This window comes from Seriola dumerili, unplaced genomic scaffold, assembly GCF_002260705.1.
Source record: "Seriola dumerili isolate Sdu_G_001 unplaced genomic scaffold, Sdu_1.0 BDQW01000258.1, whole genome shotgun sequence".
In the NCBI taxonomy this organism is placed as follows: Eukaryota; Metazoa; Chordata; class Actinopteri; order Carangiformes; family Carangidae; genus Seriola; species Seriola dumerili.
Genome location: NW_019174513.1, coordinates 338337 through 364001, shown reverse-complemented (window position 1 = coordinate 364001; position 25665 = coordinate 338337). Strand labels below are relative to the sequence as shown.

The window sequence follows — 25665 nt, the reverse complement described above, 5'->3', positions numbered from 1 at the left end:
AGACGTATACAAATGAAAGTGTAATTAAAAGATATTTTACCTATTTTGTTAGTCTTTGAATGTTTTATATTGGAGTCATTAACTATGATGAAACTACAGTATTTGACTGGCCAATTAAGTTCTGTTTGATGTGTTGTCTTTGACTGCTAAAAAATGCGTGCCATGCAGAATAAGTTCCACACGCAATGAGGTGTAGCAAACTTTCAAATGTGCATACAGTGCAGGAAGCTGCAGAAATGTTTGCTAATGCAAGCACAGACTCCAAGTCCCCTGAACAGCTGTGTCTCCTGTCTTTCCTCAGCACCTCTGCACATCACAACGGACGTGTATGTTCTGCCTACAGTACATACACACACAGATGCCAACTCTCCCCCAACATAAAAGCCTCCACAAGCTCCATCTGTGGTTTGCACTTTTTCCAAAAGAGAAAAAAAAAAGGCTGAGAAATCATCAAACAAAATGGATCTCCACCAATGGATGAAGATTGTGAACATCACCAAAACTATTTTAGTCTGCAACTACACTGAATCCCACACACACCCACTCAATCAAATCCAAATCCACTTTCCATGGTTGCCATTCAAAAACACTTCCAAATCCACATTTCCAAATACACACACACAAAAACCTGCCACATGTGCGTGTTCTGGATGGATGCCAAAGTGAGCAAGCGTGCTCAGACAGGACCAAAGCCCCACAGGCTCTGTGAGTATTTTTGTGTGAGTGTCTGTGTCATTTTTAGACTGGAAAAACATTAGCTCTCCATAAAGTCCTTCCCTGTCCTGTAACACCTGCTTGGCTTGATTTTTAGTTGTAGTCTTCACAACTATAATCTGCTTCGTGGCAGTTTTCACTTTATAAGTATTAGAAATGAGAATAACAATTAATAGAATAAGAAGTTTGTGAGTTTGATCCAAATGTATTTATTAACTTCTGAAACTAGCGCAGTGATAGATGAGTGATGATGAGTTGAATTAAATATTGTGCCTGTAATGCTGCTGTTGTCAGATCCACTGGTTTCAAACACAGTCTGCTGGTGATACCTGATATGATTTATATCAAAGGTGAAATGCGTATGTTCATCCTTGCTGACACTGTTTTGGTCCGTAGGCTGTCCTCTGACAGCTTAATGACTGGCTGTCCACATATCACTTCGCTCACTGCTCCCATTCTGAAGGGCGGCAGAAACAGGAGGAGGAGGAGGAGGAGGAAGAGGATGAAGGAGGAGGGAGCAAAAAAATTTGGAAGACTGAGACAGGACATACTGAACCACACTCAAAGCCTTAGGACACACTGGAGGTTCTGCCTGTTTATCTATTTCTGTGGCAGAAGTACAGAGCAAAGGTCTTTTAGCACCAACTGGCAGCAGCGAAAGAGCTGAAGAGTCACATTTTTGTATGTGTGATGTGTTTGTGTCAGAAAAAGGAAGGTGGTCTTTGTGTGTAACCTGCGATGCATGCATTGAGTTCGTGTGAGAGCCCCTCAGCTGTGCAGCCTCCAGGCCCTGAGGAGAAAAATGCTGATTACAAAATCAAAACAAAGGCGGAGAACCTGGTAAAACTGGGGATAGAAAGTCACTTGCTGCTCCCTGCACATGGTTCTCCTATAAATACCTACAGCGCCAAATGCATTTACAAACAAGGGAGTGCATGAATATGCATATACACCAATAAAAAGCTATGACAGAAAGATTATGTATGAATGTTAATTGGGCGACTTCTATGTGCAGTTCTTTGGCAATCAGTGAAATCTCCCGCATATCAAAAACACTTGAAGTGAGACGGCTCTTCTGCTTATAAACGCCATATAAATCTTAGACTGGCTGACAGTTTCACAAGGCAGGCCTGATTATCACTGCAGATGATCTGAGTGTACAAAACATGGCAGCCAACTGTATGACAATTTCATAAATGTATGAGCAGGACTGTGGGACATCCAAGTCAAGGAGTGAAAGGTGAAGGAGAAGACTGATAAATTGAGCAAGAGAAGGATTAAGGTGACACGAGTAAGAGATATGATTCAGGAAAAGATAAAGAAAAAAAAACAACAGTGAGAAAGAGATAAATGACATGACAGTGTGGAAGAATAGGAGGAACAATAGCTGTCCATGGGAATAATTATATAAATAAGTCAAGGGAGGACTGTGACAGAGATGACTGCGGTGGGTGAGGGGTTGTCAGGAAAACTGAGAGAAGCACATTCCTTCTTTCTCTCTTGTTCTCTTCAAAACAGCAGCTGGGACAGGTGTGCTTTTACTGGTGGCAGAAAGTGCACAGGCTGCTGACTGCCTCCCAGTGTGCTGTGTATATGCTGTGTGTGTGTGTGTGTGTGTGTGTGTGTGTGTGTGTGTGTGTGTGTGTTCATATGCTGAGTATGCACACTTTCTGGCTGCAGATTGCATGCAAGCAGAGACTTTGTTGTGTGTAATTACTGGGGAAACAAACCCCACAGATGAGAAGTCGCCCATAATGACAAAAATAGACATCTGAATGCACACATGGTGTTTGTTGGGCAGAGATTGTGAGAGAGTGTCTGTGTAAGAGACAACACAGTGCACGTGCAATGTGTGGAGGCCTAAAGGATGTGTGCAAAAGTACAAGAGTCAGCTTGTGTGTGTCTGTTGTTTAAGGAGACAGTCTCTACTTCAGGAAACAGAGGGATCCTGTTTGTGAGTTGTACTCATTGTTCAGCTGATTATCCCCCGCCCCCCCACCCACTCCAACCCACACACTCATATACAAAACATAGGCCTCATGTTACTATTTGGCTGTCAACCAAAGACGTGTACACAACAGCGTGAGGGCCATGCTTTGATTTCCTGTCTAACACTTCACATGTTGTCTCTTCACAATAAAGCCATAGTTTCCAATGAGGGGTGTGTCTGGCCAGTCTATCTGACTCCATGCATTGTCCATCCAACCTTATTGATGTCTATCTCTTTTCACCACAAGAATGGACAACACCTGACGCCTGTATCTTCTCCCAGACTCATCATTTACTCATTTTTCTTACAGTTAAACTCCCCCTGCCTTCCTTTTCCTGCGAAGTAACTAATTTTGTTTCATAAGGCCCCCACCTTATCACTGACTTCATCTTGGTTTATCAGAGCATGCTGGCTTACTGTTTATCCCAAGTCAAGAGCAGACCTGATGACTCTGAATATGCACGCACTCTGACGCACAATCGTGTCCCATTATTTTAATAAAAACATTTTATATTGAACTTACGTCATAACTTAACAAGACAAATCCATGGAAATCTTTTATTCTTAAGATATCAGTCTTCCGTGTACTTTGTGTTTAGTGCTAATTAGAAAATGTAAGCATGCTAACCAAGCGGCAACCTCCGAGGCTGAAAAATGAAGCCAACAAGGAAGTACCAAAAACTGCACTTCTTCGAATGGCCGCTTGAGGCTAGCTCCAAAAGAGTCAATCCCCATAGAATCCCATGTTAAAAGACCCAACTTTACAGCAGAAATAAACATGTTTACAGCCTGGTACAGAAAATGGTTTTGGTCTCTACAGCTAATTTCCTCCTTCGTCACAACTTTACTAATTTTTGTATAACTCACCCGTTTAAGTTTATCTAAGGCTTAAAGTTCTGCATAATTTAGGGCATGCCACTTTCAGTGACAGGTGGATGAGCGTATGCCTGCCACAAGCCGGTATGCATCGAAGTCTCGCAAACCTCCTCTTCACGCATTTTTAAATTAGCTAGGAGTTGGGCGGAGTCAGGTACTGGCATGATGGCAACGGGTGAGCAGCCCACTGTGAGCTTCAAAACCGCTCTTCATAAACCTATGAGTGACATCACAGATGCTACTTCCATCTTTATTCAGTCTATGATGCTTACACATTGGATTAACATGGCAAACATGCAAAACATTATGCTAAACAGGTAGCAGTGTCATTGTGAGCACGTTAGCAGGCCTATTTCTGCATTTAGCTCAAAGCACCATGCAGCATAACAGCTAGCTGTTAGCGTGGCGGTTGACTATAGAACAAGCCAAACTTGCATCTCTCCATGAAATTCTTTTATTCTTGTCCCTGGTTTTAGTGTTTCCTACCTCTATCTCATTTATACATTCTTCTTCTCTGCCTTCTCATCTGCTGCTCAAAGTTTTCCCCTTTTCTTTCTTGTTCTCTCTTTCAACTATAGCTCACTTATCTCACACTCCCACTCTTCTCAGCTTAGCTTTTCTCCTGCAAAACACTCAATTCAAGCACAATGCTGTGTTGTGTCTGTGTGTGCTCTTTCAGGGGCAGGCTCTTTGAGCTCAGGAAAAGAGGCCAATGTAACACACACACACACACACACACACACACACACACACACACACACACACACACACACACACAAGATGAGAACCTCTGGCGTGGCCTTTCCCACCACTGCCCTCTCTGTATCAACATATTCACACAAACAAGCTCATTCGCACTGCTACACCATCAAACAGGCTTTTGTCTCACACACACACAGTTATCTCCACACATCTGCATGTAAGCTCATTACTGCATCCAAAACAAAAACCTTCTAACTACAGCACAAACCCTCCCACTTCAAGGGTCTTGTGTGGCTTTCACACTTTGTCGAGTAACCAAAAATGCTTCATCTTCACCTTGTTCACAACTTAATATTCAATCAGCAAAGAAAAGTCATTGATGGTTAAGATAAAAATTTATTTACATGGCCCCTTTAAAGATCTTACATCCTTTAGCAGTGAGTGAATTAGCACTAACACTCAGCTGTTTAATTTGCATAACATATGTCCTTATTATAGGTAATAATGAGGGAAAAAAGTACAATTTTATTACCCATGACAACCAGCCACCAGAGAAATAAGAATCATTCATTTCTGTAAACAAATCCTGTGGTGTTAATCTCATCTTGCAATTTGATTTAATCTCACAAGAACTTATAAAAATAGAATTAACAATATAAGTAATCAATATATGACCTTAGACATAAGACCAACATACACATCCTGTATCAAAAAGATTCAGACACAAAATATATAGAAAACATTTATAAACAAATATAACTTACTGCCACTGATATGACTCAATATTTTATCTACATGGTGATACCAACTCTGAAGAGGTATGAAATCATCATTGCCTCACCAGGCTGTGGGGAAAAATATGAAACTATATAGGACAGCGTTACTACATGTGTACCAGGGAACAGAGAAACAAAATGTAATATTAAAATAGCAGCCAACAAGTTACAATTCCACAAAAATCTTTGGCTCGTAAGTGGTGAGGAGGATTCAATCCAATTTCATTGGATTGTGAACAGAGAAAGTCTGTTGGTCAGTAAATGCCATTGATCTTTAATGGCAAACATGACCTAACTGAAGGCACTTGACAGACATGGAGAGGAGACACAGGGTTGACAAAGAGCCGCAGAAAAAACTGTTGAATCGACATCATAACTTTTCCACCTAATTGAGTTTACTGTACTCATTTGTATACCTCCCCAAGAAGCACAAGACATTACCTCCACATTATAAGTGGTGTCACCCTAATGACAGTTTGTTCCTTGTCATGTGATTCTGTTTCGCTCTATTAAAAGGACAAGACGACTGATGGGAGAGCTGCAGCCAACAAATCTGTCATCTCTTTCTGTTTTCATAACCATCGCCCTCATGTCCTCATATCTGCATTGACTTATAGGAAGGCGAGCTTTGATTGACAGACGCAAATCTCCAAAACAGATAAAATCTGATGAGGCTGGTGAAGATTCCAGGTGTGTTTGGAACCTGGAATGAACATGAATAGGAAATAAAAAGACATAAAGGATAGTAGTTTTCATTTCAATCAAGAAAAAATGTTGAAAGCTGTGTTTACATGTGTCTCTTACCACAATATAGTTATCATTTAGCTGTAGGCCGTAGAGGACCCAGGAGGTTGAAGTGAAGAAGGTGGCTACAGTCAGGGGGAAGGACAAGCACTGCACATTACGACTACGTACTATCTCTACCTAAAAGAGAAGAGAGGAAGAGGAGGACGGCAACAATTAGTTAACAAATAAACATTAAAGCTGCATTAATCAATGTTTTTGTATTTACAATGCATCAAATTACAATGTGAAATGTAAAGAATCGCTTGAGGTGACAAACAAACAGAATTATCTGCCCTGCAGTTCCCCTCAGCTCTGTGGAGTGTTTTAGTGTCTTTCAGCTCATTCTTTTGGTTTTCCAGCCAACAACTTTATTGTTTTGCTTCAGTTTTATCAACCCTGTTTCTGTGACTGTTTTCAGCAAAATAAATAAATGAATAAAATAAAACTGTACTCTACTTGCAGAGTAGACTCAGAGTGGGCGACACTCAGGGTGCCAGGGGTTTATTCCTGTCTATTCCTCTCCACTGTTGCCAAGTGCTGCCTGTGGATGGAACTGTCAGGTTTCTCTTTGCAATATTTTGAGGTTACTCTGTGAGGTGTATTGAGATAAAATATGTTCAGATTGGCACTATATCAATAAAACTGAATTAAATTGAACATCAGTTTAGCTAAGTGGCTAATAGCAAACTAAAGGCAAAACTCCTGTGTGCCAGTCAAGTCAAGGTACTAGTAGTTAATATGATTGCATCGCTATAACCAAACCGGCTTCAGACCGAGGTAGGACCACCTACCTAATTAACATAAGGACACAGACATATATGAATAAATAAATAAATGAATGTAGAAACGTAGAAATACAGCAATACATGTATAAATTAATAATTAAATAAATGCAGAAACACAGAAATAACAAAATGTAGAAATGCATAAATAAATAAATAAATAAATGTAAAAATACAGAAATAGTATTTGGTATTACCAAAATGCATGTATTTTGCATTTATTTATGTATTCAATTTTTTACTTTTTTATAAATTTTTTGTCCTTCCCTCATCTTCAGGGTTTAAAACAAACAGGATTGTTTGAATATTACAGTTTATGCCTCCATCTGATTTCCTTTTAGCAATGTCGCCACATGTCCAGATCTCAGTAATTAATCTGGTGATTGTTACCAACAGGAATGATGGCTATGAATGTTGTATTAACCTGGAATTTCCCTTCAAATACCAGAAGCACATCTGGAATGTGCTGCAATGTTTATGGATAGATGGCCTTAATGAGGATGGCTTTAGGTTTACACAGTGTATAATAGCAACATCATATTATATAAACTGTAAAGAGAAAACAAAATGTCACCAAGGGGATGAGGCACAAACAGACAGAGGCTGGGAATAACAGGAAGACACAGATGAGGGAAAGAAAGGCAGGAAACCGACTGGGGGTCATTCAGAGCTGTGGCGCAGATGGGGGGGAAGGAGACGAACAGGATAGTAGAGGAACCAAAGGATGATATGAAGACACAAAAGGAAAGAGAGAGGGCAGGGGATTTATTCTTTCACTGGTAAATAGCTGCATGTGCAGAGCCGACATGAAGAGGAAGGCCAAAAAACGTGCTGTCAACAGCTGTATAGACTGAATACAGTTGGCGTTTAAGTGAATATTGTGAAGTTTGTAGAAAACAGCTTTAACAAAACACTCAGTGTTTAGAAATAAGAGCTCCCTCCCTCATGATTGACAGGCTGTACAGAATGAACGCCAATTTTAAGGACGAATGTAGTTTTAATGGTAAAATGAACTCTTTATCTAAAAATTATTAAAAGTCACCTTTTTGCCATTTTTAAATTAATACTACAGCATTTCCTAATTTTACCTACAGAGCATGAACAATGCATTTCAGAGACCTTATGATGATGGACTGCACAATGTTGCAACCATCACCTGACGAAGAGGCAGCCATGCAATGACTCTCTAACCTCAATATTTATCCTCTTTCAAGAGTGTGACAAGTTTGCTGTGTGACAAACATGCTAGTTTTGTCTTACAGACCTAGTAATTAACTATGACAGAAAACAGAGAAAAACATAAAATTTTAATTAAAATTAAAATTAAATTTTAATTTAAATTTTTAAACGAGGATAAACCCACTAAAAAAAGCAATTGACTGCTTTTACGCTGCCAGCTGAGTTTGCGGAAGAGCACACACACAACTGCAGGGAGCAATCACACACACACACAGATGCAGTCGTAGGGGGAGAAAGAGTGAGCTACTAGAGTGATAAAAACAGATCTGTCACGAGTTGGTGCTCCTGTAAGTCGGAGCCTCTGTGTGAGATGCTTTAATCGGTGATTGTGCGTTTTTAAATCTAATTTCAGCGTTGCGGCTCACTCCTGCATCCTTGAGTGTAGCTGCGGTGTTTCTGGTTTGACAGCAGCGTGTCAGGTCTGTTTACAGTGTCTGTGCCCAGAAAGACGTCAGCTGGGTGTTGTGTTTACATCAATGCTGACGGGAGCCGGAGCTGATAAATACCCAAGTCTATTGTAGAGTCATGTGACAAGGGAGTGAGTGCCGATTGTAGCTTTTCCATTGCTGACAAAAGCCTGATGTTAGTGGGTTTTAGCAGGTTTTTTGAACAGAGGAAAAAAAGGTTTTATATATAGCAAATGACTTTGTGCATGTGAGCTGATATTATTTGATAATGAATTGTATTCCAGATTAAAAGCACATTGCATTTTGTCTCTGCATTGTCTGTGAAACCAGTGAGAGGAGCATGTTCATGTGACTTTGTACATGCTGTCTGTAGTGCATGTGAGCTGTACCAGGTCGGCGAGCGGGGACAGGTACATGCTGACGGTGACCACGCTGCAGGTGAGGCCCAGCTGGTTGAGCCGAATTTCTCCCTCAGGAAGAAACATAGTGAAGTAGCACCAGCCGCAGGTCAGCACAATCCCTGCTGCAAGAGTCTCCGACATCACAAGCCTCTGAAAGAAACACACAGGGAGACGCCGAGATGTTTTCACACCTGAAATGAGTTGGATGTAGCATCAGTGATGTGTTTTCTGCAGATGCATGCTGACCTTTTGTTTTGTGTAGTGGAAGTACATGATGATGTACAGGAACTGGAGGACAGCTCCGATAACGTTGACCAGGACGATCGTCTGATCCGCCTTAAGAATCCCATAATACAACCAACCCAGGTTACTATGAAAACAAGACAAGATTCAGATGCGCCGAGCAGGACAAAGAAAGAAAGATCAAGGATGGCGGACAAACACAAAAACACAAACTCACTTAAGACATGTGGTGAGGAAAGGGAGAAACTGGATATTGTCTGCACTTTTGGATTCTCTCATCTTCTTCAGGTCGGTCCTAGAGAATCACACACACACACACACACACACACACGCGCACACACGAGAGAGAGTGAGCAAGAGTGACCGAACACATAATTAAAGACTATAACTTTATCAAATGAGTTCACACAACCAAATTGCAACCAGCAGCCATCTCCAAAATCCATCTCACTGGCCTCGTGCTCTCTACCAACCACATTAAAAGTAACAGGAAGAACTGAGACTGTAAAACTGCCTTATTGCATGTCATTAATCATCGATACAACTTACAGTCCAGTCGAGAACATCCCGACTGTGAACACGATGCAGGCCCATGACAGAAACTGCAACAAATCCATAGAGCGGGAGAAAAAGAAATCTAACACAGCGCCCGGTTTGGTATTTTACGTGCAGCGTCTTCTTTTAATCACGAACGCTTCGGTTGCATGAAATAAAGTATCAACTATAACTACGCTGACGTGCTCCTTCTCTCTCTCTCTCTCTCACTGTATTTCCGTGTTTGCAAACAGTCTACTCAGGGTTTCTGCACTATGATTGGCTAGGTGGGGTGGATTTGCTCCAATGGGATGCTGAAACGAAGGCGTACGTTGCGCGTTGCGTCATCACGTCGCAAACATTTGGAAGCTGGAAGGTGTAAGTGGAGGCTGATGGATGGAGGACTGTCAGAGAGGCAGTGATTGTTCAAAGTCATTTGGATTAAACTTTTTATTAACTCAATAGCCCCTGATTTACTTCATGTCATTTCTGTCTACATAATTTTATTCATCATACATTTGTTAAGACATTTACAACAGACATCTTACAGAAGGATTGTGTGCCAAGGCTGCAACCAACAATCATTTTCAATATCAATTCATCCAACAAATGTTCAGAAAATTATGAAAAATATTCAAAGATATTCAACTTACTATCAGATTCACGTTGAGAAGCTGGTAACAGAGAATTTCTGACATTTTTGCTTCAATCAATCATCAAAATGGTTGCCAGTTATTTTTCTGTCAATCTGCTAAATGATTCATCAACTAATCTTTTTCTGTTTTAGAGTACCGGTTGGTTTCTGGGTGCCTGGGGAAATGGTGAAATTGGGATGAATAGTGAGGGTCAAGGGCTCTAATGAAAGTTGCCATGGGATTGCATTACTTGATCTTGACCATTCTTGTTTTAATCTGTCTTCTCTGAGTTCCCCAACCTCATGGAAGTGTAATACTTAAGCGCTGGAGTACTCTTTTAACAGAGGAAACATGTTTCTGCTACACTGAATTACACAAGTGATCACAAGCAGCGGGCCACAATCTATAAAAGTTTGGAACCACTCGTTTACATAATTACATGTATATACTATTGATTTTCTAAATTCAACATGCAATGTTTTTAGTGTTTAAAATGACAATTGAAACAAACCCAACTGCAGGGCACCAATGTAATTAAACATTTAATTTCATTCCATATCTATCATTTTTCAGCTACTCAGTGAACTATTCAGGTGACAGAGTGCCATTTCATGGATCTTACATCCATAAATTCAGAAGATGATTCATTTTCAAAGTTGTGAATTAAAACATTAAACTACCGCTACCTTCCCTTTCAGCAAAGTTCAGGTGAATTTAATGCTAATCACCTAAAATGTGCAAGGATAGATGAGGCTTTCAGTGCCGTCGCTGCAAATCTCTCGCCACAGGCCCTTTTTTTTTCACTCACTTCTCTCAAAACATCTCTCAGACTTGACCTTTAACAACTGTCTCTGGTGGATAATCTTATCACTTCTTCTCCTTCAGTTTCTTTTAGTTTTTTTTTTTTTTTTAAAGTTTGCATCTGTTTGACATTTGATTTTTTTCACCCAATTTTCATTATTTTTAATGTCAATTCTGTATAGTTGCAGAAGGTTTGCCGTTCTGGTTTGTTTTGGATCTTTCTGTTATTAAATTGTAATTTATTTTCTTTTTGTGAATATGTCTTTTATGTAAAGCGCTTCCAGTTTCTTTATGTGTTACAAACACAATGTCTCTCTTTGTCTAGCACTGATACGTATTTCTATACCCTTATATAACCTTTGTCTTTATAGACAATTTATATGTGATGCTATGTGATAATATATGTTACCTATGCGTCAATAACTTCACACTGCAGGAACTATTTTTTATAGTTAGAAGACTTTGGATACTGGAGTTCTGTTAATGCCCTTTTACTTCTATGCAAACAGAAAACATAATGAAGGACTTGTACTTGTATCTTTACTTTTACAGTATATGCAAGTAAATGATTTCAAAGAACTTTACACATTGCCATATGAACTGAGTAATGTAACTGTGAATACTGCCATATTTGGTCTGTTCCTTTAGGCACAGTTTAAAGTTGTCCTGCATTATCAACCCCACTCTGCAGATACATGGGTGCTACATTGAAACAAGATTTCTGAGCTGTGTGATCATCTGCAGTGAATTTAAACCATGACGTGATTATGGAAAAACAAACAAGTCCGTTTTATGTTCTGGTTTTGAATGTATATGTTGCATGGTTTTACAGGGGATGGCGACTTTTGACAGTTTTCAGTCAGCTCTGAATTTTGCAGGTATGAACGTTTGTGCACTCTGCTCCTCTTCAATCTAACATACCACTGTGCAGACGGATGTTCAGCTCTCCCTCCAAAGGGGATGTACAGAGTAGTAAAAGAAAGGGCAAAAAAAAGGAGAAAAAGAGTGTGAGTGAGGAGGCGAGAGTGACACCTTCACACCCAGCTGTCAGTTTTCTTGTGGGCCTCTCTCCCTGCACTATCCCGCGCTATCGCTCCTTCATCGTCCCCCTCTTGGTTCTCGTGTTTGGTTTTCAGACTGTGAAATCCAAGCCAGGGCAAGCTGTGTCACCAGGGATGAAAGACAGCGAGGGCAGTGAAGAGGGGATGAGAAAATAGAGGTTGGGAAAGACCTGGGGGTGGAAATCTGAAAGGGGCTGGAGAGATTTCATCGGGTAGGAGATGGATAGCTTTGCTAAAATATTGTGTCATCCGTCAAAATCTCAATGCCCTGAGTGGGATTTCAAGATCCAAAGTAGGTTAATGCAAAAATAAATTTCACTAGAGCTGATAAAAAACAAACAGATACTTTTATTACATCACAATTTTTTTTTATTTCACTAAAGATTTTTCACATCTTAAACAGTTTCTTATAGTTTTTCTTTATGTACAAATTTACATATAAACATGTACAAAATGACACTAGTATGTTTGACAAGAAAAACTACTGTAAATAAATTGTGGCAAGTCCCTTCACTTTGAGGTTTGACAATGTGAACAAACATTGCAAACATCAGCCAGTGTACCATCATACCATGACACTATCAAGACAGCAGAGATGAGTGAAGAACCATTAGTACAGAACAGGCTCAGCTCCCTGACACTCCTGCTAGTGTTAGGTTCCCCAAACCACTTACATGAGAACTTATAATAGATTGGCAAGATTATGACTCACGATTTACATGAGGATCCAAATTAATTGTTTTATAGTTGTAATGGTTCCATACTCTGTGCATGCAGTGGGTATTACTTAATGAGTTAAAAAAAAATAAGAAGTTGGCTGAGAACCACTAGTTTGGATTAGACAATTTGTTTACTTGTGTAGTCTTACAATTTAAAAAAACGTGTGATGTCAGACACTTTCTGCTCTTTCTAAACTGCAGCACCTGACTCAAAGTGAGTTCGAAGGAGACTTAGAGACATAACAGGGAGCTGAGTGCTACATGACAAAAATCCTACATTTTGTATAGGCAGGAGCCGACAACATTTCCAATACACAATCAATAATTTCTTTACATGAAGAGAATGAAAAAAGACATTGATGGTTTGAGATCAGTAATACAATGCACGGATGTACCAATGGTATAAAAATCTGAAAACACATAATGAAGACAATGTGTTCCTCTTGTCATTTTCAATCTGATGTGAATTCATAAGGTCTTTTGATCAGTTTGCTTCCAGTTTTGTTCATCATGGCTGAAAAAAAGTGTGCATCTTAAATGGTCAAAAATGAGAAATCCATCCTTGTAATAAAGTAAGAAAAAACATCTTTGAGGTCTTCTTCTTTGGAACGATCCACGTTCCACATTCACGCAAACAAACACATCACACTCACTGACACACACACACACTCACAACACACACACGCACTGATCATGCTTGTATAAAAAAAAAAAAAAAAAAAATCTGTATTAAAAAAATTCTGAGTCTTCATGGTCCCAATGACCAGCATTGAGTTAGCATTGTCTCTGTTATGGTCAGCAGCCTTAGTGTAGCATCAAGGATAATAAGACTGGGATCATGGTAAAGAAGAGGGAGAAGGAAACCAGCGGTGCTCCTGAGCTGCCGATACTCCTCTGGACGTTTGGCTCCATCACAGCAGGGTCATCTAAGGAAAGAAAAAAGGAGGGTGAGTCAGTTTCACATTTCATCATTCAGGCAGGGTAAACACACCCAGCTGGGCCTGTCTTAGACACGACACTGCTGGGACTATTTTCTATCTGTCTGGTATTTTGGACAGGAATCCTCACCTGCTGGGAGCCGATTAGAGGGGTTGTGCACTCCTCCAGCAGCAGGAAACATCACTTTTCCTTCATCTGAGCTTTTCCCTGTCTCCTCTGCTTTGGGTTTGTCCAGGTGAGTTTTCCCAGAGCCTTTATGCCCGACGACATCCACTTTCAGCCTCAGACAATCCTGGCCATGGTGATGCATAGGCTTGGCTGGAGAAGGTCAGAAAGAGAGAAAGGTTTAATACAAGAAACCTTCTCAGGCTCACAATAGGTTGATAAAAAAAAATAAAAAAAATCCAGTGGTTGATACTTACAAATATAATAATAGCTCTCTCCCTGTCTGAACTCCTTGCCCAAGGTGAAGGGTGTGAAGCGCTGGAACTTCTCAGAGAATTTCTCAGGGGCGTGGAGAGCGAAGGGCCGCGAGCACTCCCAACGGAGCTGGTCAAAGGAGTGAGGTTTACATACGTCGTAGTCCTCCCTCTCCACCATGTACAGCACATAGCGCTCAGCTACATGCGATGACACCTCACCGTGGGTGTAGTGGGGGCAGATGATGTCCAGATAGTCATTGATGCGCACTTCCACTGTGTACTCATCCCACAGGAAGCTGCAGGGAGACAGGAAGAGAGGTTACTGAAAAATGTCCTCATCCAGAGTGGAAAAGTCTCTTTTTCACAAAATGAAAAGAAACATGAATCGCGGAGGCCGGGATCAACTGTTTTGCACACATGTTCAACACACACACACACACCCTGGCTCAGAGAAATGAACTGTTGACGACAAATAAAAATAATCACGACACGTGCAGCAAAAGAAACCAGACTTACTCACACAAACAACATGTTTTGACACACAGGTGAAGCTAACAAGAAGGATGTGTCGGTGCGTTCCGGTGTGCTTGTGCAAACCCGTCACTGTGACTGATTTAGAATGAGCCTGATCAGGTTGGGCTTGTTCACTTTGTTTTTTGGATGAACACACCTAGAATCTCCTTAAGCCCTTCCACCATCCCACTCACACACCTTTCTTTCACTCGAGCCCTCCTGTTGCCTTCAGCAGAGACTCACTTCTCACAAGTAGACAAGATTTTAAATAACAGCCCCCTGTCTGTATTTCTGTCTCTCAATCTCTCTCCGATTCCACCAAAGACAGAGGCACAGTGGGTGGAGACAGCCAGACTGTCGCTTTCTTTTCTCCCTTTTCATCTTTACCCTTCATTTAGTTTTATGGCTCTTTTTCAGCCTTCCCGTCTCCTCTTTGCTCACCTCCTGTCCTTGTTTCCCCCAGTGTCCTAATGAAGTATGGAGAGATGGTGAAAAATAACTATAAATCCTGTACAGTCCCATTGCACTTTTGTGATAATGGGGCTACGTGACAATACAAAAGTAGGATTCAGGGAGTTGTGTTAAATTTTTTGCCCCGGTAGAACTTTGACTCATTGTTAATAAATAGCAACTACTCTGAGGAAGGGATTTGTTGAGGCAATGAATGAACTTTAAGCTGCTATCTTCGCTTTTAGTTTCACATTACTAATATGTCTTTCCTTTAAAGTAAACATGATGCAGGTGAGGCCGTGCTGTGCTGGTACATGTGTCGTACGGATGGCTGGCTCGCGCTGTGAGATCAGCCAAAAGCCAGTGGGTGAAGAAAGACGGATATTTGCGTGCGACTCCGATTACATCCTCAGGGGTAAAAACTTCTAATCTGCTTAGACTGAATAATTGCTGGTATTTGTGTGTGAACATGTCGTAGAGAGTGAAAGTGACAAGAAAACAGCTCCTGTGTGTCTGCCATTGTTTAAGTGTGTGTGCCCCAGCATCAAAGCATGTTGTGGCTCCTGTTGTTGTGGCTCCTGTTGGGAGACCCCCCCCCCCACTTCTGGCCAAGTCAACAGACACACTGGCTCCAAATGTGGGCCTCTAACCCCTCCTTCCTTGACTCTGTGTGTGTGTGTGTGTGTGTGTGTGTGTGTATCAGTTAGCGCTAACCTACCTGTCAAAACATGCTTTGTTAGCTGAGCACAGCTCTACACTTGTTATCCAGGGCTAACAGGATGATCACCGCCCTCCGATCACTGCTCTCTCTCAGAAAAGGTTCTTTGTGCGTGCGTACACTCCTGTGTAGGTGTGCACACCTTTTCTTGTGTGTATATGTGTGTGTTTGCCAGGGCAAGTGTTTCAGTGAAAGGAAGAAAGAAACATCTGTTGCAACCTAATTGGCCAAATAATCTCTGTTCTCATCTTGTTCCTCTCTTCTTTGTTTTCTTTGAGTAAAACCAGTAATAACAGACTCAGAGAAAACAAGCTGCTCGGCAGTTCACTCTGAAGGAAAGAATCCTTTTAAATTGTATGGGATACACCTTCCTTCCCCCACACTGCGTCCTTGTTAGTGGCGAGGCTGCCCTCCGCACAGAAACACAGCCTTGTCAAAAGCCACTGAAAACAGATTCTGTAGCTAATTTCATTCATGGAGCACGCTTTTAAGAAAACTCTCCTTTTATCCTTCTCCTCACCTCCTCATTTCCCCCCTCCTCCTCCTCCTCCCCTCCTCCATTGGTCTGGCTAATTAAAAGCTGTTAGGGGTCTGGGGCCAATGTGTTCTCTAGAAAAGGAGGGGAGGAGGAATGAATAGGGTGTAATTATACCCTTTCCCTCCCCAAAGACAGAATGCCTGAAGGCTACAGGGCCCCTTCAACCCCTGTACCTTACCCCTTGTGGAGCTTTCACTGCCCTGGCTGCTGTGGATGTGTGTAATATGTGTGCTCATATGACTGTCCAGATTTATTCATGCTTGAATTAGTCTTTTATTTGCTGTTAATTATGTTATCAAGTCAAGAAGTTGGGAAAACTATGGCCCCTGTCGAACTAGGCCAGAGTCTCAAACCCACGTCTTTCGCTAGTCCTCTCCCTCCGCACTCCTCACGCTCTCCGCCTTCTCCGCTCCTCAAAGCTCTCAAATGCTGGAGACTTCCCAGCGTCTCCCCTCTCCTCGGACCGGCAGTTCTCGGAAGAGTGAGAGTCGCATTAATGTGATCGCTATGTGGCATGTGAGAGTGAGAGCCAGGTGTGCACGCTGTTTCAAACCTACTTTCCACACAGCTTCTTCTTCCTTTGTGTTGGTTTGTCTCTCTCTCTCCCTCTCTCTCTCTCTGTGTGTGTACATGTTTTCAAGGGAGAGGGATTTCTCTGAAGACCCTTATTCAGGGCGTCTCATGCCTCAGGCTGATGAGCACATCTGTTTATCGAGGCCTACTGGAGCCTCTTGTGTGTTTGACTCTGTGTGTGTGTGTGTGTGTGTGTGTGTCTGTGTGTGTGTGTGTGTGTGTGTGTGTGTGTGTGTGTGTGAGATTTCTTGCATGTGACTGAGGTGTGGGTAAACAGCGAAGGTCCAAGGTGGTTGTTTCTCACTATGGAGCTACTCCAGCTTTTGCGTCAGTGGGCAAGGTGTGTGTGTGTGTGTATGTGTGTGTGTGTGTATGGGTACGTGTGTGTGTGTGTGAGTGTGTGGTAAGGGCATAAAATAGTAATATAGCTGTAGCTGTGGTGGTTATGACAGTAGGTGACTTGTTCAACACTTGGCTCTGATCACCAGAGCTTTGAAGTCTTGCCATTGTCCTTGTACTACTGCTCTTCTTCTCTTTTCTCCTGTCATCCGTCTTTCCTTTTTCCCCCATTCTCCCTGACAACCCTGCCGTTCCTCCATTTGTCCCCTGAGCTCGCACTGGTTTCGGTCAAACAACTGACACAGGAGCTCTGTCCTTCACCGTCTCTCTGGGGAGCGTTTCAAACTGGCAGCCAGGGTCGAGGGGGTTAGAGTTCAGAGTCGCAAACTTCTCACACACACTACCGTCTGAGTCAGCGCTGAGGATATTTGTTTCACACGCGCACACACACACGCCCGCATTCATGGAGCGAGTCAGCACCACTGAAACACTAAACAGATGCAACCCCCCCCCCCCACCATTTGCTCTGCAGGTAATCAGTAGTAAGTGTGCACACACAGGAATGTCACAACGGGGGCCTGTGGTTTGGATGGTTTACTGTGTTCTCACAAGGCGCACTCATCACATTTCCACTCGCACTCTCACACACTTTTACTTCGACATGCACACTTAATACCCTATTAATTTGCTGCGGTATGGCAGATGCACACCTCCTTTCACACAGGCTGAGGAGCTGTCAGTGGTTCTAATGGATTTAGCTGCTCACTAGTGGGACACTCCATAAAAGCCAATCTAATATGCACTGAAAAGTCTTTATACATTAGTCTCCAATGTAATCTACCTTCATTCTTGGAAAATTCATCCTCCACTTGGCACCATAAAGTATTTTGCAAATGTGGGTGTATATATCCGTACGTGCATGCCCCAGTGTGATAGTTAAGACACTGAGAATCCCTTTGGCCCTAGTGGGATGAGAGCGTTTAATGTTGTCAACACTGCCGTTTCTCACTTATTCAATTCCAAACTTCTCCCCTCCCTTCATCCATCACTGTCCACTCTCTCCTCCCTCCGTCTGCCTCTCCTTTATTCTTTCAAAATTAGCCCATCCCCCCCTCTCCCAATCCTCTATTTTCTCCTGTCTCTTAATGCTGACATAATATACCAGAGCTCTTCATCCAGGCTAATTTCTCAACACAAATCCCTTTCTGTAGTTCACCCTTCTCTCACCCTGCGCCCAGACCCCTCCTCCTCTGTACGCCCCGAATCTTTTCACCCTGTCCCACATTTTGCAGCCTCCCATTCTGTCTGCGATGAATAGAAGAAGGCCAAATGGTATCAAGCTTGGTTTAATATGTTGGGGGGTGGGGTGGGGGGTGGGGGGGTCAGGCAGAGTTAATCTGTGTGTCTGTGTCTGTCTGTCTAGCAGAGAGAGAGAGGAAAGAAAGTTTAGGATGTAAGAAGACTGTAAGAAAACTGTTCAACTTTTTCATTTGGAATAAATTTTATATTAACTGCTGCAAAAGAAAGCCTCCTCAGATACTTGGGCAGAAGTCCATTTGTTGTTAATTCTGCCCTTTAGGGGGCGATGGTGGGCTATGAGTGGACAGCAATGCCAAGGTATGTCTGAAATGCTATGAATGAGCAATGGACGCACACACACACACACATGCACGCACGCTTGCCCACACATACTACGATAACGCGGGGCCTCTCTAGTGTTAGCAAGGCCAGGGCTGAGAGGTGCTCTGTCCTCCTCCGGTGGAAAACTACTGGGGCAAAAACAGAGGAAGGTCTGTGAGAAAGAGGGAGACTGATAGAGAGAGAGGGAGGGGGGGGGGGTTGTAGAGGAAGTCTGGACCACAGATAAGGAAGCGAGAGGAAGAGCAGAGAGAAAACAGAGGTACATGGGTACAGTGACGTGGGTCGAGGACATCTACAGACCTGAGACACAGACATAAAGTATAGTCTGTAGTTTGGTCATTAAAACTCTCAGGTGCTGCTGTTTGCTATGATGCGTGAAGGGTGTGTGTGTATATTTATAAGTGTGTTAGGTAAGAGGGCAGTCATATCAGCGGGGAATAAACACAAAGCTGTTTGATAGTGAATGGGCAGGATTCATAGTAAGCTGAATGGAGATTTCCTGTGGTGCCTGTAATTGATTGTTCTGATGTAAGATGGATCCCATCTGAGAGATTATACTGCGAATGATCCACTGTGACAACCGCAGGTTTATTATATATATCGTAACAATTACACAATAACCCACCTACCCAGATACAGGCACATACACACACACACACAGAGGACATAACATAATGAAACAGACAGACGTTACATCACAGGGTCACAGAAGCATAAATATATATAGAATGAAAACAGCAGGATGATGATTTTGTGTCTACAGGTCAGATGGTCAGATTACAAGCCGTCAGTAATCTATGTTAGTGTGTGTGTGTGTGTGTGTGTGTGTGTGTGTGTGTGTGTGTGTGTGTGTGTGTGTGCGCTTGCGTGTTCTCATTCTGGTGAGATTAGAGACCAACAACCAGACGGGACATGGGCTGGGGAGGGGTAAACAAGAGTGAGGGAAAAAAAAGAGAGACAGAGAATGGGAACAAAATGTATAAAATGTGTGAACGGAAGGACGGAGGAGTGTGTGTGTGTGTGTGTGTGTGTGTGTGTGTGTGTGTGTGTGTGTGTGTGTGTGTGTGTGTGTGTGTGTGTGTGTGTGTGTGTGTGTGTGTGGGGCCGTATGTACGTGTCAAGGCAGGCCCGGCTGCCTCAATAACAGCAAAAGACAGACAGAGCCAGACACCACAGACGGAGATAAACAGAATATTACATTACACCAAACTCCTGATAAAGATATTTGAGCAGATTCTGGCAGCATGAGAAATAAACCCAGGCTCCTAGAGATGGATGGAAGCAGATAAATAACACAGAGATAACAGATAGAAAAAAGAGGCAGTGGAGTGGAGTGTTAATAGCATCCATATCTATGCAGAACAGAACACATCTCGAATGTACTTGAATCAGTTAGTGTGGAGATGGAGGGCTCGGGGCCTAGAGGCCAGTCTGGGAGGAGACCCAGCTGTTAAAGAGAGGAAAAGGAGTGAAGATGGAGAGAGGAACAGACAGGTTCAGAGAGAGAGAGACAGATACACAGACACACAGACACACAGACACACACACACACACAGCTGACAGAGTTGAGTATAGTAACAGCGAGATGGAATGCTGCCTGTAACTAATATTAACATCCAAGTCCTCCCTCTTGCCCCCCCAGTGTGTGTAAGTGTGAGTCACACATTTATCACGTCTTGATAAGACTGCCTACGGTAACGGCCACTCCCTATTTGAGTCTGACGTTGGGGCAAACACACACACACACACACACACACACACACACAATCACGTACTCTCAGTCCACAACAAAAATAAAATCCCTTCCCGTTAAAAGCTGGTTAAGGGCAGCACAAGTTCAAACTCTCTCATACACACACACACACACACACACTCACACACACTCATAAAGTCGCCACAGGCAGAGACACGTAGTTAAAACAAGGCGGGACCAGATTGAGAAAAACACGTCTCTCCACCTGTCACACACGCAAAGTATCACATCCCTACTGTGATTAGAAGCACGGGTTTAAGCCATAATCATTAGCTAGTTAGTGGACAAAAACATACATATATGTTGTGTTTAGAGACACGCGCACACACACACACACACACACACACACACACACATACACACACACACACACACACACATACAAACGCCTAAAGTCCTGCCAGAGCTTCACACCTCTATACTGTCTGACATGAATGGGCAGACTGCTGCCATCTGGTCACTGTCCTCCACCTAAGACAAATCACTGCTACTCACAATCAGACCAAGAATCAATTAGCATCAATTATCCATGGCCTGCTGCCATCAAAGGCTGTGGATGGATCTCAGTAATCCTCTGAACAGGTGACTGATTGATCACTAGGGTTAGTTTGGGGCAGGTGGGTTTTTAAGTCAAGCTGGAGGAAACCCAAAGACAACAGAGAGGATGGAGAAAGAGACAGAAATGAGAGCGAGAGGAAGGGGTGGGGGTAAGGGTCTGGGAATGAAGGATTATCGATTGCAAAATGTGGAAAAAACATATAATACAAGTGGCATGAGGAGGTCAGTCGATTATTGTTTCACTTTATCCCCCTGATACACATTTCTGACAGAAACTTTGTGGGAAACTCTTATTTCCCCGTCCCCCTCGAGGTGTGTGTGCGTGGATACTTGAACAACAGAGAATGAGAAAGTGAAAGGCCTTGAGGATACAAGATGTTCGACAGATGTTGGAGAAGTGGAAGCAGAATAGACACTACTGAGTACAATGATTCACATGTTGATGATGTGTGAAGTTTGTGCCTCTCAGTGTCGGGGTCTATGTTTAGCCATCTAGCAAAAGGGATTAGTGTTTATATTATGTTTTTTCTTCCCGTTATGCAACCCCCATTTGACAGCAGAAATAGTCCAGGGCCGGATTAGAGACAGCAGACATAAGATCTGACTTTGTATTAGACCACCCCCATTCCCATTCCCTCTCCCTCTCTCTGTGTTGATCAGCCTTTCTTATTAGAACAAAACCTTTGAGCTCCTGTTTCCTCTTTTATCCAGTCTTGACCAGAAAGACTCACGTTTCCTCCTGTGAAGTTACCTTTCCCTTCTATCTCACCTGGGCTACAGTTCCCGCCCTCTGTCTGTAGTGAGTCAGGTGTAAAACTCAGGTGAATCGAACCCGAGCCGCTGAGTCACACAAGGACAAACCCATGACACAGGCACTGCTCATGGAAATACTTTCCATTAGACTCCTCATCCAATTATCAGGACAATTGTTTTCCTTGTAGCGGGTGTCTTTTTTAGCCCTGCGCCTATTGTCATTGTTAAAGGGCAATTAGAGAGTCAGTAATGTAATCAAGACTAGACTAAAAGGCTATAATGGCTTATGCCCTTTTTTCGTCTCGGTGGCGGTTTATAATCGACCTATCTCGGCAGCGGAGAAGCGGGGACGGTCCTTCTGTTATAAAATAATACTGCCTTTCACTCGCTCCACGCTAAAAGCTCAATAAATCGCGCTGCGATATTGCGCGTCTGTCAAGCTCCATCGATCTCGCTGAGTGGTCGGATAGCATTACATTTCTGATCTCACAACAAAACACACTGCAATATGTCCCTCTCTTCTCTCTGACGCTCTCTCTCTCTCTCTCTCTCACACACACACACACACACACACACTGAAGAAACATTGGAACATAGTGACAGCCTTGATGTATAGTCTCATCCGTGTAACACTGATAATGAAATTAATCTTTCATTTTCATTAATAGACTTTTAATGGCACACACTACACACACACACACACACACACACACACACACACACACAGGTGCAGCCCCTACAGACAGCGTCGCTGGCCAAGTTCATACTCGTCAGTCTATTTTCTACTATTAGAGTATGTCTGTGTCTATGTGTTGCGGTTAAATATAGTGGTGAATCTGTCCATCTGTCTGGGCATCCGCTCCCAATATCCTGCGTTTACACCCGGCTGCTGCTGTATGCTCGAATGCTCTATAATCACAATCCTGTTTGGCGAGTTTAAAGGTAGAGCACACAAGCCCGACTTTAAGCGTCACACGAACCCTTTAATTGTCACATGAATGAAAACAAGAAGCTTAGCTGTAGCTGTTCAAGAACGTGAGCAGCCTCGGGGCCACACAGGGACAATATAGACTCGTGGGATGAGACTTTACATGCGTGGAATTGTAAGAAAGTAGCAAAGTTACATCCACTCGCCTCTGGACGCGTCAGGAAATACACGCAGTCACACAGACTCAGCAGTGTTTTGATTGATCCTTCTCAACTACTCACACATGAGACGACTGTCCTAGTGCAGGCACACAAACACGCATGATACCATTCACGCACAAAAGCACAGAGCGGCACTTACTTTGGATTCGAGCTGTTCCAATAGACGCTGTGTCTCTCCGCAGAGGCGAACCAAGCCCCGATGCTCAGCGCCAAACACACCAGACACACCAAATCCATAGCTCCTCTTCTCCGCAGGAACCTCAACAAGTTCAGCTAACAGTCGATAATTTCAAACAGCCTCTGTTTTTTGAAGATCTGACTGCGTAAATACGCGAGCGGCAAACAAAAGTGGATTTTACACTCCTGTTGTAGTAATAATTGCAATTTTAAACTGATGAAGGCAACCTAACGATGTTCAACTCCTGACTGGTTTACAGAAGCGCAACTTGTCTGTTTTGTCTGGCAATGGCAACACCCCTCAAAGTGCCACTAGCCAATAGCAGCGAGATCATCTGAATGCCCCGCCCACAACTGGAGACGCGTCCTCCAGCTCCTCGCACTTTAGACCAGGAATACAGAAAAACAACCAATGAAACATTGTAGAAGTGTAATAAACTAATATAAGTTAAATTGGAATATTAGATGATAAGCTAAGAAAGTTATGAACAACAAAAAGTGAAAACATGCAGACGAGAACCCACAACTGAAATATTTATCACTCAGTCATAATAACTTAAGTGTAAAACCAAGTCAATCAGTAATTTTTTTTATCAGATATAAAAGTAAACAAAATCAGTTAAGAGAACACAGGTGAATATGTATGTACACTAAGAGACATAAAAAAATCTAATGATAAAGATGACAGTGATGGAAAAAGTATTCTGATCATTTACTTAGAGGTTGAGGCTACTTAGGTAGTTTATCAGCTGTGTCATTTTATGAACAGATCATATGTTTTGTTTTTAAAATTTCAATCTGAATTGAAATAAATGTAGTTTAGTAAAAAAAAGTACAATATTCTGCTGTGACGTCCAGTGGAGTATCAGTATGAAGTAGCATTAAATGAGAAAATAATCAAGTAAAAGTAACTCATGATTGTACAGTAGCCTATTTGACTAAATGTACTTTTCCAACACAAAAAAAGACTAAATAATTCAAGTGAATTTCTACTGCCATTGTCCTAGGTTGGTTTCTGTTGTTGTTGGTTTAGTGTATTAAGTTGTTGTTTTGTAACATTGTAATGCATTGTTGCTGGGCTGAGTTGCATTGTTTTGTGACGTACGATATGTTGCAACTCATTGTATTGTGTTTAGTAGTTATGCGTTGTAATGCAGTTGTCAGTTTATATATTTTGTACTGTGGTAAATCGCATTGCTTCTTTATTGTGCATTTTGAAAGGGAGCTGTAAATATCTTGCTGCACTAATGCTGCTGAGACAGATTACTTTTATATGTTGTATTCTGAGGAGCTTAGTCGCACTGGTTGTATTTCAATCATTTGAGAACCCTCTGCAGAGACGTGTGTGTGTTCTTGCAGGCTGTTGTTGTCTAGGCACGCCAGTGTACTGACTGCGTTTTGTCAGATAATAAAGAATTATTACCTTCTTATCAGTCTGTCTAATCTTGTGGTCTCTGCTTAGCCCTACCCCAGACAGTTAACTTTACAAAAAAAAACTCACAGATGGAGTGGATAAACTCCAGACCATGGGGTGTCAGCAGGATTGTGGCCCCAGCAGGAGAGGGCTTCCCTCGGGCAGGGATGGAGCCCAGCCTGGGTTAGCTGGTTCAGAGCTCCAGAGCTGCAGGGAGACAGGAGGGGGCATTGTAAAGGTGTGTGTGTGTGTGTGTGTGTGTGTGTGTGTGTGTGTGTGTGCGCGCAGACAAACTGTATGTCTGACCGTCCTTAGGCACGGCTGGGCAAGCACACACACGTTCTGGCATTCTGAGAGGATCTCACACAGACACACACACACACACACACACACACACACTTACACTGACTGTGGATCCCGTAGGCAGTGGGCACGGGGGGTTAATCATAGCTGTTGGTGCTTTTCCATTTTATAATGTCTCCCCAAAAATGAGGAGGAAAAAGAGTGAGGAAATGACACAATGTATGATGAAGAATAATGGGGACAAGCAGCCATATTAACAATTACTGGCAGCATAATTAAAAATTCTAGGTCATAGTTTATGCAAAACCTCTGGAAAATTTCATCTATGACCAGTTCTTCCTGTAATGGCCAGATTCTTTCACTTAGCTGTACTGACGTTAGAAACTGCTGTAGATATACAGCATGTATTGATTTCCTCTAGGAATGACTGAAATGCAAATACTGTTCTAGCAACTCCCAAACAAGCCGGTGATTCAGACTACCAGCAACAGGATCCATCAGTTCTCACTCATACACAAGAGTAGACTGACTGTCAGTGTCCCTCGTTGCCAGCAGACTTCCGCTGCTCATACATGGGATCTCCTCATGATGCGTTCATCTAACACATAAGCAACCGTGTGGCAAGGCCACAACACAAATTTAGAAAATCGCAACCCACAAATACACCTCCTCTCTGCTGCTGCAGCCAAGCGTCAGATGGCTGGGATCTCCTGTTGCACACATGCACATATACTATATGTATACTATACATGTACACAA

General features: G+C 42.5%; 2 protein-coding genes across 2 annotated transcripts; both read right to left on the bottom strand.

The window, feature by feature from the left end:
• Nucleotides 1-4658: 4658 nt before the first annotated feature.
• slc50a1 (solute carrier family 50 member 1) lies at nucleotides 4659-9685 on the bottom strand. Its single transcript, XM_022756765.1, has 6 exons — nucleotides 9466-9685; nucleotides 9134-9211; nucleotides 8920-9043; nucleotides 8662-8823; nucleotides 5863-5982; nucleotides 4659-5761 (listed from the first exon to the last, which is right to left on the bottom strand). The coding sequence occupies exons 1-6, from the start codon at nucleotides 9531-9533 to the stop codon at nucleotides 5654-5656; spliced, it is 660 nt and encodes a 219-aa protein (XP_022612486.1). The 5' UTR covers nucleotides 9534-9685; the 3' UTR covers nucleotides 4659-5653.
• A 3684-nt stretch (nucleotides 9686-13369) lies between these two features.
• Nucleotides 13370-23426, bottom strand: efna1 (ephrin A1). Its single transcript, XM_022756753.1, has 4 exons — nucleotides 23152-23426; nucleotides 14028-14323; nucleotides 13735-13923; nucleotides 13370-13592 (listed from the first exon to the last, which is right to left on the bottom strand). Exons 1-4 carry the CDS (start codon nucleotides 23247-23249, stop codon nucleotides 13471-13473), a joined length of 705 nt encoding a protein of 234 aa, XP_022612474.1. The 5' UTR covers nucleotides 23250-23426; the 3' UTR covers nucleotides 13370-13470.
• Nucleotides 23427-25665: the final 2239 nt, after the last annotated feature.